At 31.7% G+C, this 18,401-nt stretch overlaps 6 protein-coding genes across 10 annotated transcripts; 1 reads left to right on the top strand and 5 right to left on the bottom strand.

Annotated features, from left to right (window-relative positions):
* Nucleotides 1-2,072: 2,072 nt before the first annotated feature.
* LOC108913965 (probable phosphatase phospho2) lies at nucleotides 2,073-3,719 on the bottom strand. Of its 2 annotated transcripts, none has more exons than XM_018719632.1 (2): nucleotides 3,393-3,719; nucleotides 2,073-3,009 (listed from the first exon to the last, which is right to left on the bottom strand). In XM_018719632.1, exons 1-2 carry the CDS (start codon nucleotides 3,492-3,494, stop codon nucleotides 2,242-2,244), a joined length of 870 nt encoding a protein of 289 aa, XP_018575148.1. In that variant the 5' UTR covers nucleotides 3,495-3,719; the 3' UTR covers nucleotides 2,073-2,241. The 2 variants fall into 2 exon arrangements, with proteins under 2 accessions (XP_018575148.1, XP_018575149.1); XM_018719633.1 differs by lacking the exon at nucleotides 3,393-3,719 and adding an exon at nucleotides 3,156-3,204.
* Nucleotides 3,720-5,361: 1,642 nt separating this feature from the next.
* Nucleotides 5,362-10,195, bottom strand: LOC108913962 (glyoxylate/hydroxypyruvate reductase A). 2 transcript variants are annotated; one of them, XM_018719628.1, is made up of 5 exons: nucleotides 10,016-10,195; nucleotides 9,596-9,964; nucleotides 9,328-9,540; nucleotides 9,120-9,277; nucleotides 5,362-5,643 (listed from the first exon to the last, which is right to left on the bottom strand). In XM_018719628.1, the coding sequence occupies exons 1-5, from the start codon at nucleotides 10,116-10,118 to the stop codon at nucleotides 5,584-5,586; spliced, it is 903 nt and encodes a 300-aa protein (XP_018575144.1). In that variant the 5' UTR covers nucleotides 10,119-10,195; the 3' UTR covers nucleotides 5,362-5,583. The 2 variants fall into 2 exon arrangements, with proteins under 2 accessions (XP_018575144.1, XP_018575143.1); XM_018719627.1 differs by lacking the exon at nucleotides 5,362-5,643 and adding an exon at nucleotides 8,832-9,073.
* On the bottom strand, nucleotides 6,024-7,132 carry LOC108913963 (ATP synthase subunit delta, mitochondrial). The gene is made up of 5 exons (XM_018719629.2): nucleotides 7,023-7,132; nucleotides 6,731-6,846; nucleotides 6,370-6,567; nucleotides 6,211-6,315; nucleotides 6,024-6,152 (listed from the first exon to the last, which is right to left on the bottom strand). Exons 2-5 carry the CDS (start codon nucleotides 6,839-6,841, stop codon nucleotides 6,090-6,092), a joined length of 477 nt encoding a protein of 158 aa, XP_018575145.1. The 5' UTR covers nucleotides 6,842-6,846; nucleotides 7,023-7,132; the 3' UTR covers nucleotides 6,024-6,089.
* Nucleotides 10,196-10,673: 478 nt separating the features above from the next.
* LOC108913975 (RNA-binding protein 48) lies at nucleotides 10,674-12,227 on the top strand. Of its 2 annotated transcripts, none has more exons than XM_018719651.2 (3): nucleotides 10,674-10,692; nucleotides 11,478-11,614; nucleotides 11,706-12,227. In XM_018719651.2, exons 2-3 carry the CDS (start codon nucleotides 11,513-11,515, stop codon nucleotides 12,060-12,062), a joined length of 459 nt encoding a protein of 152 aa, XP_018575167.1. In that variant the 5' UTR covers nucleotides 10,674-10,692; nucleotides 11,478-11,512; the 3' UTR covers nucleotides 12,063-12,227. The 2 variants fall into 2 exon arrangements, with proteins under 2 accessions (XP_018575167.1, XP_018575166.1); XM_018719650.1 differs by lacking the exon at nucleotides 10,674-10,692 and adding an exon at nucleotides 10,945-11,401 and having other exon boundaries at nucleotides 11,706-12,226.
* A 465-nt stretch (nucleotides 12,228-12,692) lies between these two features.
* On the bottom strand, nucleotides 12,693-13,776 carry LOC108913974 (ras-related protein Rab-18-B). Its single transcript, XM_018719649.2, has 3 exons — nucleotides 13,175-13,776; nucleotides 12,992-13,117; nucleotides 12,693-12,941 (listed from the first exon to the last, which is right to left on the bottom strand). Exons 1-3 carry the CDS (start codon nucleotides 13,550-13,552, stop codon nucleotides 12,831-12,833), a joined length of 615 nt encoding a protein of 204 aa, XP_018575165.1. The 5' UTR covers nucleotides 13,553-13,776; the 3' UTR covers nucleotides 12,693-12,830.
* A 236-nt stretch (nucleotides 13,777-14,012) lies between these two features.
* Nucleotides 14,013-15,428, bottom strand: LOC108913967 (gastrula zinc finger protein XlCGF46.1-like). Of its 2 annotated transcripts, none has more exons than XM_018719635.1 (2): nucleotides 15,211-15,428; nucleotides 14,013-15,149 (listed from the first exon to the last, which is right to left on the bottom strand). In XM_018719635.1, the coding sequence occupies exons 1-2, from the start codon at nucleotides 15,349-15,351 to the stop codon at nucleotides 14,016-14,018; spliced, it is 1,275 nt and encodes a 424-aa protein (XP_018575151.1). In that variant the 5' UTR covers nucleotides 15,352-15,428; the 3' UTR covers nucleotides 14,013-14,015. The 2 variants fall into 2 exon arrangements, with proteins under 2 accessions (XP_018575151.1, XP_023311185.1); XM_023455417.1 differs by having other exon boundaries at nucleotides 15,240-15,428.
* Nucleotides 15,429-18,401: the final 2,973 nt, after the last annotated feature.

The following is an 18,401-nucleotide window of genomic DNA, read 5'->3' as shown; positions in this document are numbered from 1 at the left end:
TTTTAGATGAAAAAACCGCGGAGTGCTTTCAGTTTATTAATTGTAGCTCGAAAACAAAGCAGAATTTCACTATAGTTCATAGAAAATATTATTTAGAGAATTGAATTTCCTATCGAAATGGCTTATTTAAAAAAATTTTAAAGGAAAATTTTATGCAAAAAATTTGAAAAAAAAGTAAGAAATTCGATTTTTTTATTTTTTTTACTTTTTTACCTCTAGTTTTTTTTTGAATAAATGTAGGTACAGGCATTGCTTCATAGATAGAAAAAATAGATAAAATGTCCTTCAAAATAAGAAGCTGTAAAGTATTTTTGGATGAAAATTGACTGATATATGGCCGCACACTTACAATTAGCCAATTTTTCGAATTTCATCGTGTTTACCCTTATACGTTTTAATTCTCATTTTTCGCAAAAAAGGAAAGAAATAAGGCGTTCAAGGATTTTCATCACATGACTTGTTCAATGGGTCATTAAAAATGAAAAACCCACGGGCAACTATTAAATTAGAGGTTTGAAACAGTTGAAAAAATCACAAAACAGTTATTTGTTTTAACTAGGCAGTAAAGTACAAGATTTAATGCCGCGACTGGTATTTAATAGACGAGGCGCAGCCGAGTCTACTAAGCCAGCCACCGCGGGGTGCTATTAAATTAGAAGGTTGAAATTGAAGATAGGGGTGAAAATGCACTTTTGCAGTTTTTTAAATATAGCATAAAAACGAAGCAAAATTTCGGTATAGTTCATAGGGAAAATTTTGTAGAGAATTGAATTTCCCATTGATATGGCGTATTTAAAAAATTTAAAAGAAAAATTTTATGCAAAAAATCGTTAATAAACAAAAAAAAAAGCAAAATATAAGATTTTTTAATTTTTTTTTACTTTGTTAACTCTAATTTTTTTAGAAGGCAAAGAAAATTGCTGTACCAAAAAACTTGATGAGATTCCCTTCAAAATGATGTGTTTTCAAAAGTTTTTGGAGTAATACTGACTGAGTTATAACCAGTCAAACTTAATACTTTTTAGATTTTCGTCGTTTTTAACATAATGATGATTATAATTCTTATTATTTTTACAATAAATTGGTTGTTTACGTAATAAAAAATTATTTCAAGTTTTATTTGTTAAAAATGAATAAAGATTTTTACAACTTATAGTCAAAAAAGTAAATAAAATCAAAAAATCTTAAAATTGTTTTTTTTTAATTGTTTATTACCGTTTTTTTGTATAAAATTATTCCTTTAAATTTTTTAAATAAGCCATTTCGATAGGAAATTCAATTCTCTACAAAATTTTTCCTATGAACTTTTGCTTCGTTTTCGTGCTATATTTAAAAAACTGCAAAAGTACATTTTCACCCCTATCTTCAGTTTCAACTCTCTAATTTAATAGTACCCCGCGGTTTTGTTAATTTTTAATGACCCTTCGAACAAGTCCTGTGATGAAAATCCTTGAACGTCTTATTTCTTTCCTTTTTTGCAAAAAAATGAGAATTAAAATGTATAAGGGTAAACGCGATGAAAATTGGCTAATTGTAAGTTTGAGCGGCCATATATTAGTCAATTTTCATCTAAAAAGCCTCTTATTTTGAAGGAAATTTTATTTACTTTTTTTTATGATGCAATGCCTATACCTATCTTTAATAAAAAAAAAACTAGAGGCAAAAAAGTAAAAAAAATCAAAAAATCGAACTTTTGTTTTTTTTTTTCAAATTGTTTATTAACGATTTTTTGCATAAAATTTTCCTTTTAAATTTTTTAAATAAGCCATTTCGATGGAAAATTTAATTCTCTAAATAATTTTTCCTATGAACTATAAAGAAATTTTGCTTTGTTTTCGAGCTACAATTAAAAAACTGAAAGGCGTGCATTTTCCCCCCATCTCCAATTTCCACCCTCTAATTTAATAGTACTCCGCGGTTTTTTCAACTAAAATGACCATTTGAACGATTCATATATAAAATATTTTGAAAGTCATAGTAGTTCCCTATAAAAATCCTTTAATCAATAGTCTTTAAAAGAAAGGTAATAAGGTAAATCACAATACTTTAAAAACTGTATAATATGTGTTACATATTTAGTTGTGGATTAAGAACAATTAATTTGATTATCACATTAAATATTTGTAAGTATAAAAGCATTTAAAATATTTATTTACATTATAAAATACTGTTATCACATAATTCTCCTTTACCGTTGTGTACATGACTGCTAAATACAAAAAACTGCACGTAAATAAGTGTTTACAGGACTTGAACTTTCTTGCACTGACCATTTTGCTGCTTTATGAAATCTATGATATCGTACCCATTTTGCCATATACACACGTTAGATTTCACGGTCCTAGATATTCCATCATCATCGACATACCTGCCATCTTTAGATTTCTTCACTAAATCCACACATTTATACTTATCCCTTACACAGGCCAAATCGTTGCCTCTTAGCCTTAAAATAGGGCAAAAATCGTTAATTCCGTCACCGATATAAACAATCATGTCATAAATTAAGTCATTTAGTCTTTGGTCAGCTACAAAATCTTCCATTATTTGACCCTTACACAAATTTTTTGTGCTAAGTTTGCAGTGGTCCTGCAAATGGTACATCCTGATTTTTAACAATCCATCCTCAAATTTTGCCGGATTTGAAAACACTTTCAATATGTTGCTCTTTAAATTATTTTCCTCCAACCATAAATCGATAAAGTGATGATTTGAGTCGCTAATAATAATTACGTCAAAATTTAAGTTTTCATTTATCTCTTTGATCAACTCTGGCATTCCCTGCACTGCAGGTAAATTTCTTATTAGATTATTTATAGCATCCTCCTGTACGTTATTTTCATGTAAGGTTTTGAAGACACCCTGCATATAAGCCGTCCAGCCATCGGACCTGTGCAACATTTTGATTTCTTTCGGAATTTTATTATCCACTAATTTCATAACAGCAGTGTCAGAATTATCGTTTACAATTGTATGATCAAAATCAAATACTGCCAAGTTTCGTGTCATCTAAAACACAAAATATTTTATACGACGTAGGTACATATTTAATTCTACAAAAACTGAAATAAATATTTGGCAGTAATCTCGAAAAAAAATTTATTTGATCACTTTTTTTCAAAAGTATTTTCTATATTAAAAGTACCAAAACTTACTTCTACTAGTAATTACTCAAGTCACAACTAAAACAGAAATTGTCCCGGGTCTTACAAAACTAGAACTATTTATATTATTTATTAATATATCTACACAGTGGACCTTTTCCAAATGTGATCATTAAATACAAAAAGCGCGCTTCGTATAATAATAGTGGATAACTGCCAGTGGTTCATTTAAAAAAAAAATAGAAATAAAAATTGAGAATAATATACATATAACACAGACTCACTTACCTTGTCACGTCCGATGCTGTTCACTAATTGTTTAAGTAACGATACACCTAAATTTAAAATGCGGCTATTTAAGCATTTATCAAATAAATCTTTCAACACCATACGAAAAATTTTGTTTGATGTTTCATTGACCTTTAACGTTTGAATGCAGAAAACATTTCGAGGTTATGTGGCGACCAATTAGCTAATCTCGAAATTGCTGTTTTAAGCTGATTAACTGTTAATTAGGTACATTAACTATATACATTAATACCTACTTTTTATTGAAAGAACAATAGAAACTTGTTTTAAAAACCATGTTTATGTACCTTTTGCACGGTAGTTTCACTTTTCTCCACCAACTAGCGCTCAAAACGTAAACAAAAGTGTACGAGGGTTGTACAATAATTTCATTGATTACTTTACTACATACGAATACTTCATTTTCCAGAGTTGGCAAAACAAATTAATGATTTTTTAAAGGTATATAATTACATTTTTTCTACAAACTTTTAAATATTTTTGTTAGGAGAAAAGTATTAGCTACATTCAATTTAATAGTAATTTGAATACCAAGTGTACCAATACCAATACCAAGAATACCAATTTGAGTACCAAATAAGTATGTACATATTCTTGCAACACATTCAAATACTACTGTTAAAAATTTGTTATATCTTGTATACTGTGTTTCACTTTACATGGGACTACCTATGTTTTTATTTTTTATTGTTTTTCACATTTTCAGCTCAAAATAATTATATGCAATGTAAGTATTCTGATTATCGTAAACTTCAAAACTATTAAGATAGGTGGGATTTTCTTTTTAAGTTATTCAATTTTCAAGTATTTTTTTATGTAATTGCTAATAAAAAATTACATTTTTACATTTATTGAAAATATTCACAACAAAAAATACGTGGCAAAATAGCGAAGACAGTGATAATATAAGGTTAAGTAATTCTTGCTATTTCAATTAACCAACTTCCTTACCTATGCATTTTCAACCTTTTTATTACTTTTGTTCTTTCTTGTTTAGTAATTTTCCTTATAAACTTTTTTCTTAAGCTCTTACACTATTTTTTAATGGTTTACACAAAAAAAAAAATAAGAACTTGCCAGCTTAATATGATACAAACAGTAAAAGATATTAATAAGTTAATTTTAATGGTATGTACTTTGATTAACAGTTACACTAAAATAAAAAAATTAAGTTTGTATACACAAAACATTTTATTCAATTTTGGTAGCAAGGTTTTTAGTGATGAATTAGAATGCATTACTATAACTTTTAGAAAAAAAAAATCACTAATTAATTTAAAAAATCCACTTTTTTTCATTATAGGATTGGACAAGCATGACTAAAATCAAATTTGATCATATTAAAATAATCGCTTTGCAAGTAACCATTTCATACAAAAATATGAAAAGATATATTCCAATTTAAAATACTCGAGATATACAGCGATAGTCCATGAAAAGTTAAACAGTGTTTATTACTTTTTTATTAATTTTTCAATGATACCATTTTATACGTAATTTCTATAAACATTTATTGTATAATAACACTTTAATATATACCGGGTGATTCATTTTGTTATTAATGGCCTCATATCTCTTTTATTTTAACAAGTAGCTGTAACAAACCCTATATATTTTTAAATCGCCGCTCAACGGGCCAAACTCTATCAATGGTATTATTAGATAGTATCCATGGTAATATGTCGAAATTGCAATAGTCAACTGTTTTTGTTCAAATGGTGTAAGTACTATATATTATTTTATCAATTCTGGAAGATATTTTTTCCCGCGTTCAGATATATAAGTAAATCCATAGTTTCATTAGAAATATTGCTAGAAAAACAGCAAAAAAGATGAACCTTACTTTCAGTAGCTTTATTCTGAAAAATGATAGCCAGCTGCAGAAACAACTGAATTATGACATTTCTAAATAACGGTTTGTCAAAATAATTGACATTTTGTACCTACCTATTCTATCTATAACTAATTATAACATGAATGCTTACTATAACTAAGAAAATCTAGATATGATTTTAATTTATGGAGTGCCGAAAGAACACTAAAGCTGCCAGGTATTTATACCAACATCGGTTTCCCCAGAGACAACTTCCATCAGCTAAAATTTTCGGAAAGTTAGCAAGGAATTTGGCGGCAGCTGGAAGTTTTCAAAAGAAAAGAAGAGTTTGTAAACCTAGAAGGGCCTTCTAGATCTCCGGATATCACTGCTATAGATTTTTACCTTTGGCCATACCTAAAATAAAAAGTTTACTCTTCGCCTTTAAATGATATTGACGACCTTAAAAACACAATAAGAGTAGAATGTCGAAGCAATCGCATTATCTCGAGCGTGGACGTAACAGTTTGTCATTGTTTATTGTGAATGAATCATTAATATTGACGACATTAACATTTAGGGATTTTCAGTTGGCAGTACCAATCGTGCATTGTTGGTTGCCTAAGCTCGGCGATCACGTGGCTTGGAAACATTTATTAAGGCTCTGTTTGAAAATTTTTTTAGATTAAGTATTGTTACAAGACATTCATTTATTCAAAAATTTAAAATGACAATATATCAACAAACAAAATTAACGATTTTTATTGAAAAAAATTCTACACAAATAAAATAACAGAAGTGTTTGAATATTATATTTATACCACAAAAAAAAATGTTAACAGCTATACAATATATTTACTTGTTTACTCGGCAGCTTTAACTAAAGCTTCACCCACTTCAACGGCAATTTGCGCCTCGGCTCTCGCCTAAAAAATATTAATATTTAAATTATACATGTACAGTAAACCGTAAAATTGTCTATACCTCATCAGTACTAGCAGATGACAACTGGCTTTGAGCTTTGCTGAGGATATCCCTTGCTGCTGATACGTCTAGATTTTCTACAGGATGAGCCTCTTCCGCCAGTATCTGAGACAAAAAATACACTTAATAACAGTAAAAATTAACAAATATCTGTAATACCTGCACTGACGAATCATCATTGATGGTTACAGTTCCACTTGATACAAAAATTTGGTTAACTTTGCCGTCATTTTCGAATACTGATACAACTCCAGGTTTAAGGACAGCTAACGTAGGTACATGAGCTGGCAGAATACCAAAACTGCCAGAGAAAGAAGGAACATCTACTTGCCTCACAGACTTGTTATCGTAATACACCTAAATCATAAATTATTTTATGTTACATATAAATTCTATTTAACATATTAAAATACAGTCGTCCTACAATAATATTGCATAATACTAAATATCGCTCGACTTTAAAATGAAGATACTTAACAACCAACCTGTCTACTGAAATTAAAGAGTTCACTTAATGTACCTGATTGCCAGCAGCAAATGTGAAGCTCATTTCATCTGCATACCCTCGTTTAATGGCAGTATTAATAGTTCTGCGAGTGAGTAAACGAGACATGGAACGAATTGCAGCCATTTTAACTAAAAATTGTCAAAAAGATCTTTATTAGTTTTTCAATAGCCAGATATAGGAAAAATTTGTATAACCTCACTTATTACATAACATACGAAAAACTGAAAAAAAAAATGTTTAAAATCATTACATGCTCTATAAGTTTATGAGGGAAAATGCTATTAAATTGTATTACAGTACTTACATTTGATTTTTTGTATTAAAAAAAGGGAATACCAGTACAAACTCGCCCACCCCACCAGCAACACAATCGAATACCACTGACACTGAACCCTAATAAATGGTGATATTACATCACTGATATAAGAAAATTAGTGATGGGACTACTCGAATGAAAATTATCGATTATATCGATTATGAAAATCTCTCGAGATATCTCGAGTGGTCATATAGAATCATTCGATTATTCGGATACGAATGACAGTGGCCACAGCGTTACTAATACCTGCACTACTCGAGCGAGTGCGCAGATGTTTCGATTGTTCCAACGCTCTAACGAGCTACAACATCTCGAGATAAGACGGCCGAGAGGATANTATGGAACACTAGCGCCACCCCAACTTCTGCCATTTCTTGGACAAATTTTGTCAATTTTCCCGTATGAGTTCGTGCTCCTTATCTAGTCTCCATGTCTTCACCCTTCAGCTGAATATTCTGTTAGTATTATTCAACTAGTATTGTCAGCCGGTAACTTAACCTTTTTCTTTTTGACATTTTATTTGAATGAGGATAAAAATCGTTCAGCAAAATGACGGATTCTGATACAGATGTTTTAGTAAACGTAGACGTTGAAACAGCAAATATTTTACTTAAGTAATGGTCGTAAGATTAATTTTTTATATGGGACATATTTGCGATCCACTTTGCTTCAGGATTATCCTCTTTTTTTTGTGACCTAGGCCAAAGATAATATTGGTGGAATCATTTGTAATTCAGGTCTTTTTCGTATGAATTACATAAAAAACCGACCTAACCTCTTTCTAGTTTAATTTTTTTATATAAAAAATTTAAAAACATATATGGGGAGCCTTGAAGCCATATGTCAAAGTCGTCAAAGTACATATGACAGGCGCACCACTGAATAGTGAATATTTACATTTTCGCGATCTGTTCAGGTTAGACAAGGTTACAAATAAGATTAAAAAGAGATAGAAACAGTAACTACAAGTCAGATGTATTCACCAATATTCACTCGCGAAAAAAAGCCTACAATTTGTCCAAGAAATGGCAGAAGTTGGGGTGTCGCTAGTGTTCCATGTGTACCGAAGTGAATGTAGCTTAATAAATACGAGTGAAGTAAGCAAATAACCAATTTTATTTTATAATGAGTCGAGTATATATATCAGGAAGGTATAGATACTAACCTAAAAAGTAGAAGTCAAGTCAATGATTATTGCAATTTGTTTTTATAGTAGTAAATAAAAACTGCCGCTATTTTGATCTCCCCTCTCTAAACGGTGCATATGGGACACTAACGCCCTCTTAATTTGGTAAAATATTTGTTTACATGGAGTTCGGGCTCCTTGTGTATGTGTAGTCTCCACGAACTGAAATGTGAAGTCTCCATGCACTGAAGCAGGGAGACTAGACAGTCTGAAGCGGACTGACAAATAAAGAGGGTAGCTTTTATGCCCGCATACATACATGAAAACCAAAGTACTTACAGTATTCGCATATTTATGGATAAATAAAGATTTACAAATATGGAAATAACAGAAAAAAAATTATAAAACCTCATTTTTATCGGCAGAAACATGTGCAAAGATGGCGCCACGTTATAAGTAGACGGAGCGTTTCCGATCTCTCTTCTCTCTAAGCTTTGATATTTTTCTTCTTCTACTTAAACTTTAGTGAAAGAAATTAAAAATTAAAATTCAATTGTGGTTATGTTGAACGTTTTCTTAAAATTTAAAATAGTGTTAAATTATAATGATTTTGTTAATTTCATGTTCTGGATTTCAGATTCAAATTATTTTAAACAATTACTGTGAATTTTTCAATAACTGGAATGTCAAAAAATAACGTCTATTTACAATGCGCTTAATATATTTAAAAATTCATAGTAACATCATAGTCAATAGCTCGAGATCTCCATACACATGCTTAATATCCCTTAGAAAAGTCTACAGTACCAGGTATAGGCAAGTTTTTCTCATAAAATTCCAAATTTTCTTTAAATTGTTCTGCTATATCTTTTGCTCGACTCATTCCGGACACATGGGGAGATATGAATACCTTAAAAAATATATAGACACCGATTCATTATACATGTTATACTTACATTTTCCATTTTCCATAATAAACTTTCTTCCCTCAATGGTTCATTGTCAAACACATCCAGAATTGCTCCAGATATCCACTTCTCTTGAAGAGCCCTGACAAGACTCTCCTCGGAGATTACACTTCCTCTCCCAACATTTACAAATACTGTGCCTCTTTCTAAAATAACATAATCCTTAGTTGTTCTTGGAAAAATATATAATAAGTACCTTTACAATTCTCCAAAACAGTTCCATGCAACAATCCCTTAGTTTGATCAGTGCTTGGCAATACATTGACAACATAGTCACAATTATGTAAAAATCGAGTTAAATCGTTACCATTAAAATACTGGCTGATATGATTATTTTCCACTAGATCAATCGAGTCTCGTCTTCCATACCCAAAAACTGTTGCACCCATGTAGTTTAAAAGCCTCCCAACTAAAAGTATTCACTTTAATGAGGTAATATCGATTACATTTTACTTACCTATTACTTTTATCACCAATATTTCCTACACCTAATATTCCAATTGTTAAATCAAATATAGACCTATACTCGGTTATTTTCCCTTTTCTGACCCATTGCTGCTTGTTTTGATTTTCCTTCATTTCAAATATACCTCTCTCAACATTAACAATACATGCAACTACATATTCTCCAATGAGACGTCCAAAATGGTTTCCCGTGAACCTAACAATAGGAAATGTGGGAGGCGTGTTGCTTCTGATATGCGGAATAAGTGCATCGATACCTGCCCAAGTACCTTGTACCAATTTCACATGTGGCAAATTATATATGTGAGGCCCAATTAGATCATAATCTCCTACGATAATGTGAGATTTTCGAAACTGTTCATCATTTTCTAAAAAATATGCCTCAGTATCTATAAGTAAATTTATATAAACTTATAAACCTATTTCTTGCACACAATGAAATGTAATATTAGGAAGAACTCTTTGTAGTTCCTTATAGATATTAGTTGTTTTACTAAACACGGATACCACAGCACTGGACATTACTTTAAAGCCTTATTTATTTACTAACAAATACAAATTTTCATTAGTATCCTATTAAAAACTTGAAAAAAATTAAGTTTTTTTTTATTGTATTTGTAAATATATATATATATATTATATATTCGATGTATGTACCATTGATATACCTATTGATAAGACAAAGATTAGAGATATGTGGATATGTTACATAATACCGTATAAGTAAATAATTATACAATGATAATACATAATAATAATAATTAGTGATATTCAAAATCTGTGATCATAGGGATTTACGAAAAAAGACGAGACATTCTTCTAGTCTAGACAAGAGATTCAAGATCAGATCACTTAAGTCTAGACTATACTAGACTTACTTCTATTCTAGATATATTTGTATCTAGGCAGGGTAATGGCCGGTCCTCATGTACAATAATTTAGTGCGGAACACATACTTCTATCCTATAGAAGTATGTGGTGCGGAACTGCGGAGATGCGGAATCACGTGATCACAATATCGAAAAAATATTGGACGCACAGCAGCCATTTTGAAAAAGTGACAGATCCGCATGCGTTCCGGATAAAAGTTAACTAGGTTAAACTTTTTCCGTATTCCGGTGTTTACTTTTGTGCTCGTGTGACATTTATCGGCCATTTGTATTTGTTTATATTCTGAAAACGTGTTTGATTAGTTTGTTTTTTATCTATTTCGTCTCTATAATTAATTATCAGCCAAGAAAATATCTCACCCACATTTTTTTATGTTTTTTTTGAAACTCCAGAATAGAATTGTATATCTTATACATTTTTATCAATCTTTCACGGTAACATTTTTTATACCTCAAAGCACACCTATAGGTGCGTTTTGTTGGATTGATTCCGGAATTGAATTATGCAGAATGGGCGTTTTATTGCAAGGATAATCTGAATCCGGTTATAACTTTTGCTTCTGTGGTTTGAGATGGAATTATTAGAATTAAGATATATATGGAATTAAGTGGTGGGGAGATCAAATTTGTGAGGTTACTGTGGAGGTTACTTAGGTAGCTGGTGTAGCATTGGTCCCATGGAGACTACTCTAGTCTCCCTGATTGGTCCGTTGTTGAGATTCGGCATCTGTCTAATATCAGATTTGATTCGAATCGTTTTATTGATAAATGTCATTCTAAAGAATCCAATAAATCCGGGATTGATCCAACAAAACGCACTTATTGTGAAGAGTTAGAATATTATGACAGTTATCAGCTGATTGAAAATATTGAAATCAATTTTAGTTTTATTTATTTTTGAGTGGAATACAAAGTGTAAGTAGTTAAAACTTTTAAGCAATGGGTTTTATCACTGTAATACCGTTATATTTATTGTACACTTTCCTCGTAGGGGGATCATTTTGTTGATTAGAAATAATAAACCTAATGATGAGTAAAACAGAAAAGTTGAAAAACCATCATAAGCAGCTAGAACTTTGCCAAACAAGACCAGCATACAGACAAGGCAGAAATTTAACAGCAGTAAAGGTAAATTTACTGTACTCCTGTGTAACATCTCTGTTTTTCGTAGTTAAAACATTTCAAACAACCTAATACCAACAGTTAACTTATTTTCTAGGTGTACACGATTAGTTCAGAATCCCAACATCTTTTCATCTACGGAGTACCTTCAATAAACCTGCGAAATGAGCTGAAGAGATTGTGCACAAAATATGGAGAACTAGTAAACATTCATGTCGTTCCTAATGTCCCAACGGAAATGTTCACAGAGTGTTATCATGTTCAGTATCGTAGGATACAATCTGCCCGCATCGCCAAGAGATTACTAGACACGAAATCTTTTTACGGAGGTGTTTTGCACATATGTTACGCTCCCGAATGTGAATCTGTACAGGAAACAAAGGCAAAATTGTTACAAAGAAAACGTGACGTATTAAACAGGCTACCGAAAAGAGCACATCCAGGCAACACTTAAATGTTATAACTATTTAGATTTGGAAGTTTGAAATACAAGCGATCTTGAACAAATTAATTTTTGTGGTCCAAATATTCCGAAATCATGAAGGGCATGAAAAATGTAAGTGTACTATTGAAAAGGATTTATAAATAAACGAAAATAACACCTTTTAGTACTTTTATTTTTCATTTATAGACCTTATTTCAAATAAAATATATTTGCATACAAATTTAATATATTCCCTATATATTAAGTAAATAAATTATAAAACAGCTATAATGTGATTACAGTTAGTACATAACATTAACGCAATATATAATTTTGTACATTGTATCTATAAAATCAAGTTTTGTCATTTACAAAATGAGATTAATGAAATACAAAGTTTAAAAACGATCAGCCAGTGTTTCTGAAATGAAAATAATTGCTACAATGTCCCATATTTATAAAAATTAAAAGATTAGTTGATAATAGGTTCAAATTTATGAAAAAATGTATTTATCAAAAATACTATAACAATAACGAGTTGTTAAAAAGAAGCATTGAAATAATAAAATACACATTCAGCTAGTGACCACCTTGTACGGATGTTAATATATTAACGGAAAATACAACCATAGAAGAATTGCTTAATTTCCATCTACTTACTTTCCAATATGGTGACATTTAAATATATTACACAGATCATACTCCGAGGTATTTACCATTTACCGATTTCAAGTTCATGCAGAAGCATGTGGTTTAAATTTTAGCTATATTATTATTTAAATAGTTTTTATGAAAGCTCTAGATTAGACTGCAATACGATGTACAACCCGAATGAGATGGATGTTCCTTTTCACCAATATGAATACTATCACCTGCATAAGATTCCCACAACCCAGGAGTTTGAATTATCTGAAAAAAAAAGTTCATAAACATGATATTCTAACTTCAAAAATATCTACCTTATGCACTAATTCCTCAAAAGCAGATGCAACACCGTCTCTTGTTTTAGCACTAGCTTCGATATACAGGGTTTGATGTCTCCTTGCAAAGTTTTTAGCTTCTTCCCTAGGTACCTCACGTTTTTCCTGGAGCAAAGATCAATTACGTTTACATAAAATTATATTGAAGTCTAGAATACTTACAATATCTATTTTATTCCCAACTATCATTTTTACTATATTACTTTTTGTAGAATATGTTTCTAGTTCGTTTATCCATGTTTCCAACTTAGCAAAGGAGGCGTAATTACTAACATCGAATACTAATATAGCACCTTGGGCATCTCGATAATAGGAAGGGGTCAATGTGCGAAACCTTTCTTGGCCAGCCGTATCCCATATAGCTAATTTTACGGTATTTCCATCCACCGTTAACCTTTTCGTTTTAAAATCTACGCCTATCGTTAAAGTTTGTTCTGGATCAAAATTGTCTTCCGTAAACCTTAATAGTAAGCTCGATTTTCCCACACCACTCTCTCCTATTATAAGGATTTTTAAGGTAGTTAAAATATCTTCATCCATTATTGAATGTTTTGTGTGTTAACGAGAATACTTATTCAGCCGATGTTTCTACATTAAATGCCTTTACAAAAATTTTTAGTATAGCTAAATGGATCCCAATTTTCGTGAAATAACACAATGAAATGTTAATGTTTTTAAACTTTATACGCACAAATCTAAAAATTGACGTAATAACCAATTTGTCAACAATAAAACGTCGTCACTCAAAAATTTTCTTCTTCTTCTTCTGGTTCTAGTAACTTAAAACAATGGGTTCACGTGCCTCACAATTCTTAGGTGGATCGTGTTCTCCATCTGATTTAGTGATTCGACAATAAGTTCACTTTGATTTTGAAATATTTCTGAAAAGCTGCAGCAGTGTCACCAATTTTCTTCTAGCACATATTTTCTGCTTTTATTAATTCAAAATGAGGCTTTTAACAACAAATAAAAGATAATATACATATTTTCAAAACTATATTTATCAACATTTACTATTTTTTTTCATTATTACGGGCACAATCTCACAAATCTTTTTCTTTTTATGTTTCTTCAATTGTGTTTGAGAAGTGTAACTTTTACAACACTTTTCACATTGGAACATTTTAATGCCGGTGTGCTTCCACATATGATATTTGAGGTGAATCGACTGCAAAAACGTTTGACCGCATTCAGTGCAAAGGTAGTTTCGCTTCCCGTCATGGGTTTTCTGATGATATTTATATGTACCGTAAGTTTTAAACTCGCTGCCACACTTGCTACAAATATATTTTGGAGATTCGGAATGAGTATGAAGGTGCTTCCTCAGGCACCATGCGGTTAAAAATGATTTCGTACAATTTTTATAAGAACATTTGAAAATTTTTCTATCATTATGAGTTTTCATATGATAGTATAGCCCACTTCGCCGGCCATAGCTTTTGCTGCAAATATCACACTGAAATCGATGTGCTTTTCTAAAATGTTGGACATAGAGATCTACAGTTAATATGGATCCTAAGGAACATTTATTACACTTTAATTTAATGTCTTCATGAGTTAATAAATGTTTTACAAAACCCACTTCGAACTTTAAGAACGACTGCCCGCAAATAGGACATACAAAATTTTGTGTGTCCTTTTTCTGCAAACAAAAACTTGATTCTACTAAGTCTTCTGATAATTTGTTTTGCAATTCTTCATTTACTAGAATGTCTGCAGACTCCCCTTCGCTTACATTAGATTCTAAGGCATTATTTTCAAAATCACCGCTATATTTAATACAACTTCCTTCTTCAACAGACAAATCTTCATTAAAAATTTGTATTTCTTCACCTTCTTCGACATCTTCCTCAATTATCCTTACATTAGTTCTATCATTTACATCATTATCAAAATCCTTATATTCAATAATTATTTCTTCAATATTATCACTGTTATAATCTTGTACTTCTTCATTATATTCTATTTCACATAGAGAATCATTTTTCTTGCTATCTTCGTTTTTAACATGTTTGTGCCTATTTTCGAGCAATCTTCTGTTTGATTCCTTGAACTGTCGAATGAAATTATAAGCTATTCTTATAGTCCTAAAACACGGTATACAAACTGCTGTTGGTAAATCGTTTTCTAATATAACCTAAAAAATTAAATATCCTATATATACAGACATCTAACTTGATACAAATAAAATGTATCACCTCAACTAGGGTGCAGTAATTAATCATACTTGAAATATCTTCATCAACATTTGGTATTCTTCCTAGTAGAGGATATAATTTATCAGATTTTTCCAAACACACTCTACATATGTTTTCTACAGAAGTATTTTCGAAGCTCATACTAGTAACTAGTATTCAAATTTTTTAAAAGCAATAAAAAAATAAATATGAATATAAATTTAGGAAGTTGGGTTAGTTTTCACATTCCGAAAACATCTTTTTGGAGATTGGAGTACGTTCAGTTCAGGTTTAAATTCAAAACGAAGGGCAGTGTTCACAACCTGAAGTGAGGTAGCTATTGTACCCGCAGCGTAGAATTATCCTAATTGGACCAGAATTATCGTACCTAATTATCAAAATAATGTCTATAATGAATAAAAAAAAATCATATTAAAAGTAATGATATTTTTGCAACCACTTGTCAACTATCGTTTGAAATTAAAATAACCTTTTTACCTTATGTTTTACGTATGGCACATACTCTGAACCAATTACACTTTGAAATTAATAGCGGCGGCAACATTTTAAATTAGTTCAAAAAAATTGCACTGGTCCCAACCCAAGACCCATAGTGCATTTCGAATTTATGAGGAAAAAATAAATATGGAACGATAGTAGGTTATTAGTGACAAATAAAAGCATAAACTTTTTCAATATAATTTTATGTCAATATATTCTCGGGAACAAAAAATATAATATCCATGTAAAACTAGTTTACATATAAGCTCTTTTCTTTTATCCATGATCCGATGGAAACCAATCGGGGTTGTTAGATTTCGGATCGTAACGCGTTATGATTCTCGCGCGCGCCATTATTCCATGGCTAGAAATTGGCCTCAATGATTTGGGATCGAGGGGGATTATTCCTCTTTACCCTGCCTCATCTCGTGTAGGCCTGGACAGCCTTCGTAGGTGGGCCCCAGCCGTCGTCTACCCCGACCGCAAATGCGGCCGGTGTAGGCGCTTTGTGGGACCTCCTTTTGTCCTGGCTGGGCCCCGCCGGCTAGGGCCCTTTCTTCTNGTGGGCCCCATCCGTCGTCTACCCCGACCGCAAATGCGGCCGGTGTAGGCGCTTTGTGGGACCTCCTTTTGTCCTGGCTGGGCCCCGCCGGCTAGGGCCCTTTCTTCTGGCGCTCTTCTTGCTTCGCCGCCTCGTCTGTGTAAACCCCGGGGGTGATGTCATGTTTATGTATGGTATGTTTGGGTAGGGTAGTGCGGCTATGCAGCCTGGGATGCGCTTTGCTAAGGTGGCCCTTAGGGTAGCGCGGGAGGGGAGGAGTAAGGAGGGTATGGGGGGTATGTGGGGGGGGGGTTATTATGATTCTGAAATCGTGAACAAAAGATCTGGTAATTAAGGAACAAAGAGAAGTCTCCATGGAACATAGGATTTTGTCGTTACGTTACCTAAGGAAGGAATGAGCCAATAGATAGCGCCTGTTATTGGCTGACAGAGTAGGAATAAAATGAATTCTCAAAATTTGCATCATATTAGAAATTATCGTACAATCTGCGTACAATAATAATGTACTATGGTACACATACCATGAAATTATCGCATATGTACGATAATTATCGTACGATTTTGAACACTGACTCGATTCGGGATGATAAAATGCCACACGGTATCGAGGCATATATATCTCTTTCTAGTAGATGCTTTAGAAAGAGACCCACATGGGTATATTCAATTCTTTATTTCTGCATTTCTGTCAATGCAAGTATATATCCAACATAAAAAAAAATGATAACGTATTAACACATATTTTATGTGGTATTAACTTCGGATTTGTTTCTGCAATTCTGCAGTAGTTTGCGACTATCACATGGTCGTTAGCCGACACAATTTCGTCCTCTTTGCGCATGACGTCACCTGAGACCAGTCCAAATATCAAATTTTCACTATATTTACAACACCAGTAGTTATAATGGCTATATATTGTATATAAACAGACAATTTAAGTTGAAACCTGTAATTTCCATATTTACATACGGCATGTATAGTGCTTAAAATGTCAGAGTTTACGATGCAGAATCTAAATATTAACGTAATATAAACCAAAATGTCAACTTTGACTTTTGAAGAACATATTTTGCATAATAAATTTGTGTTGTAAAGATATTTGGGTTGCAACAGCTTTGTTAATTAATTAATTAATTAATAAACCGACAAAAAGTTGCATTTCCATAATATACGTCAGTCAGTTTTACGCTTAACTATCGTCAACACATACGCCCAAGTAAACTTAATGGAAAAGTCGTAAGATAATTGAAAATGTTCTACACACTCTGTTGATAGCTCTCCTCTAATCACAATAAAGTATAAAACTATAGGTGCTTCTAATTAATGTTATTTCCACATTCCAACTTTCAGTACAGTCTGTCTACTAAAAGAAAGAAGAACACTATCACATATATATTGTTGGCGCCAAAGGCAGTATAAATTTTTTCTGATAAACGTTGAACGATTGTTCTTTGTGACCATTACTAATTAGAAGTTATTTTATTTTGTGGTTGACATACAAAAAAATAATATTTTGTTATGTATATTATTAAAGTGAAACATGTAAACCATACATAATATTTGATTTGTTATTTTACAAGCATATGAAAAACATAATTTTTTTAAAAATTCCCCGACATAAAATACGCTCATATTATTCGACAAGAACTAACCAATAGAATTATAACGAATTATGGCGGCATCCTGGATGAAGTGGATAAAAAAAGTTGTTAGAAATTGCCTTTCAGTTTACTACAAGAAATCCTTGATTAGAAGTTAATTGATTTATATTTAAGGCCATGGCAATTCAAAAAGTAATAGTAACAATTAAGTCTGATCCTCCTCATAATACCTATACATGTCTCACGTCATACATGTTGTTAATTTTCTTTATACTCCATACAATAAGCAGGTGCATTGGACTTTATTTGCCATCCTTGACTTGCCAAGCGGATCACCCTCACATTTTTATAAGAAAGGGGTGATGTGGATAATTGAATTCCATTCGGTGTTGTTACGGATATGGTGCGCTACTTCACTCAACCTAATGTTACTTGTTACATAGCTATGTACCTACAATCCGCTTGACAAATCACTTCCTTAAAATCCCACCACATTATCTGATTTACGTATTAGTAGGTTGAATAAACATTTAATTTTCTTTGCGGTC

Source organism: Anoplophora glabripennis, unplaced genomic scaffold, assembly GCF_000390285.2.
Source record: "Anoplophora glabripennis isolate ALB-LARVAE unplaced genomic scaffold, Agla_2.0 scaffold665, whole genome shotgun sequence".
Taxonomy (NCBI): Eukaryota; Metazoa; Arthropoda; class Insecta; order Coleoptera; family Cerambycidae; genus Anoplophora; species Anoplophora glabripennis.
Note: the sequence above shows the minus strand (reverse complement) of the source record. Positions and strands in the feature narration are given on the sequence as shown.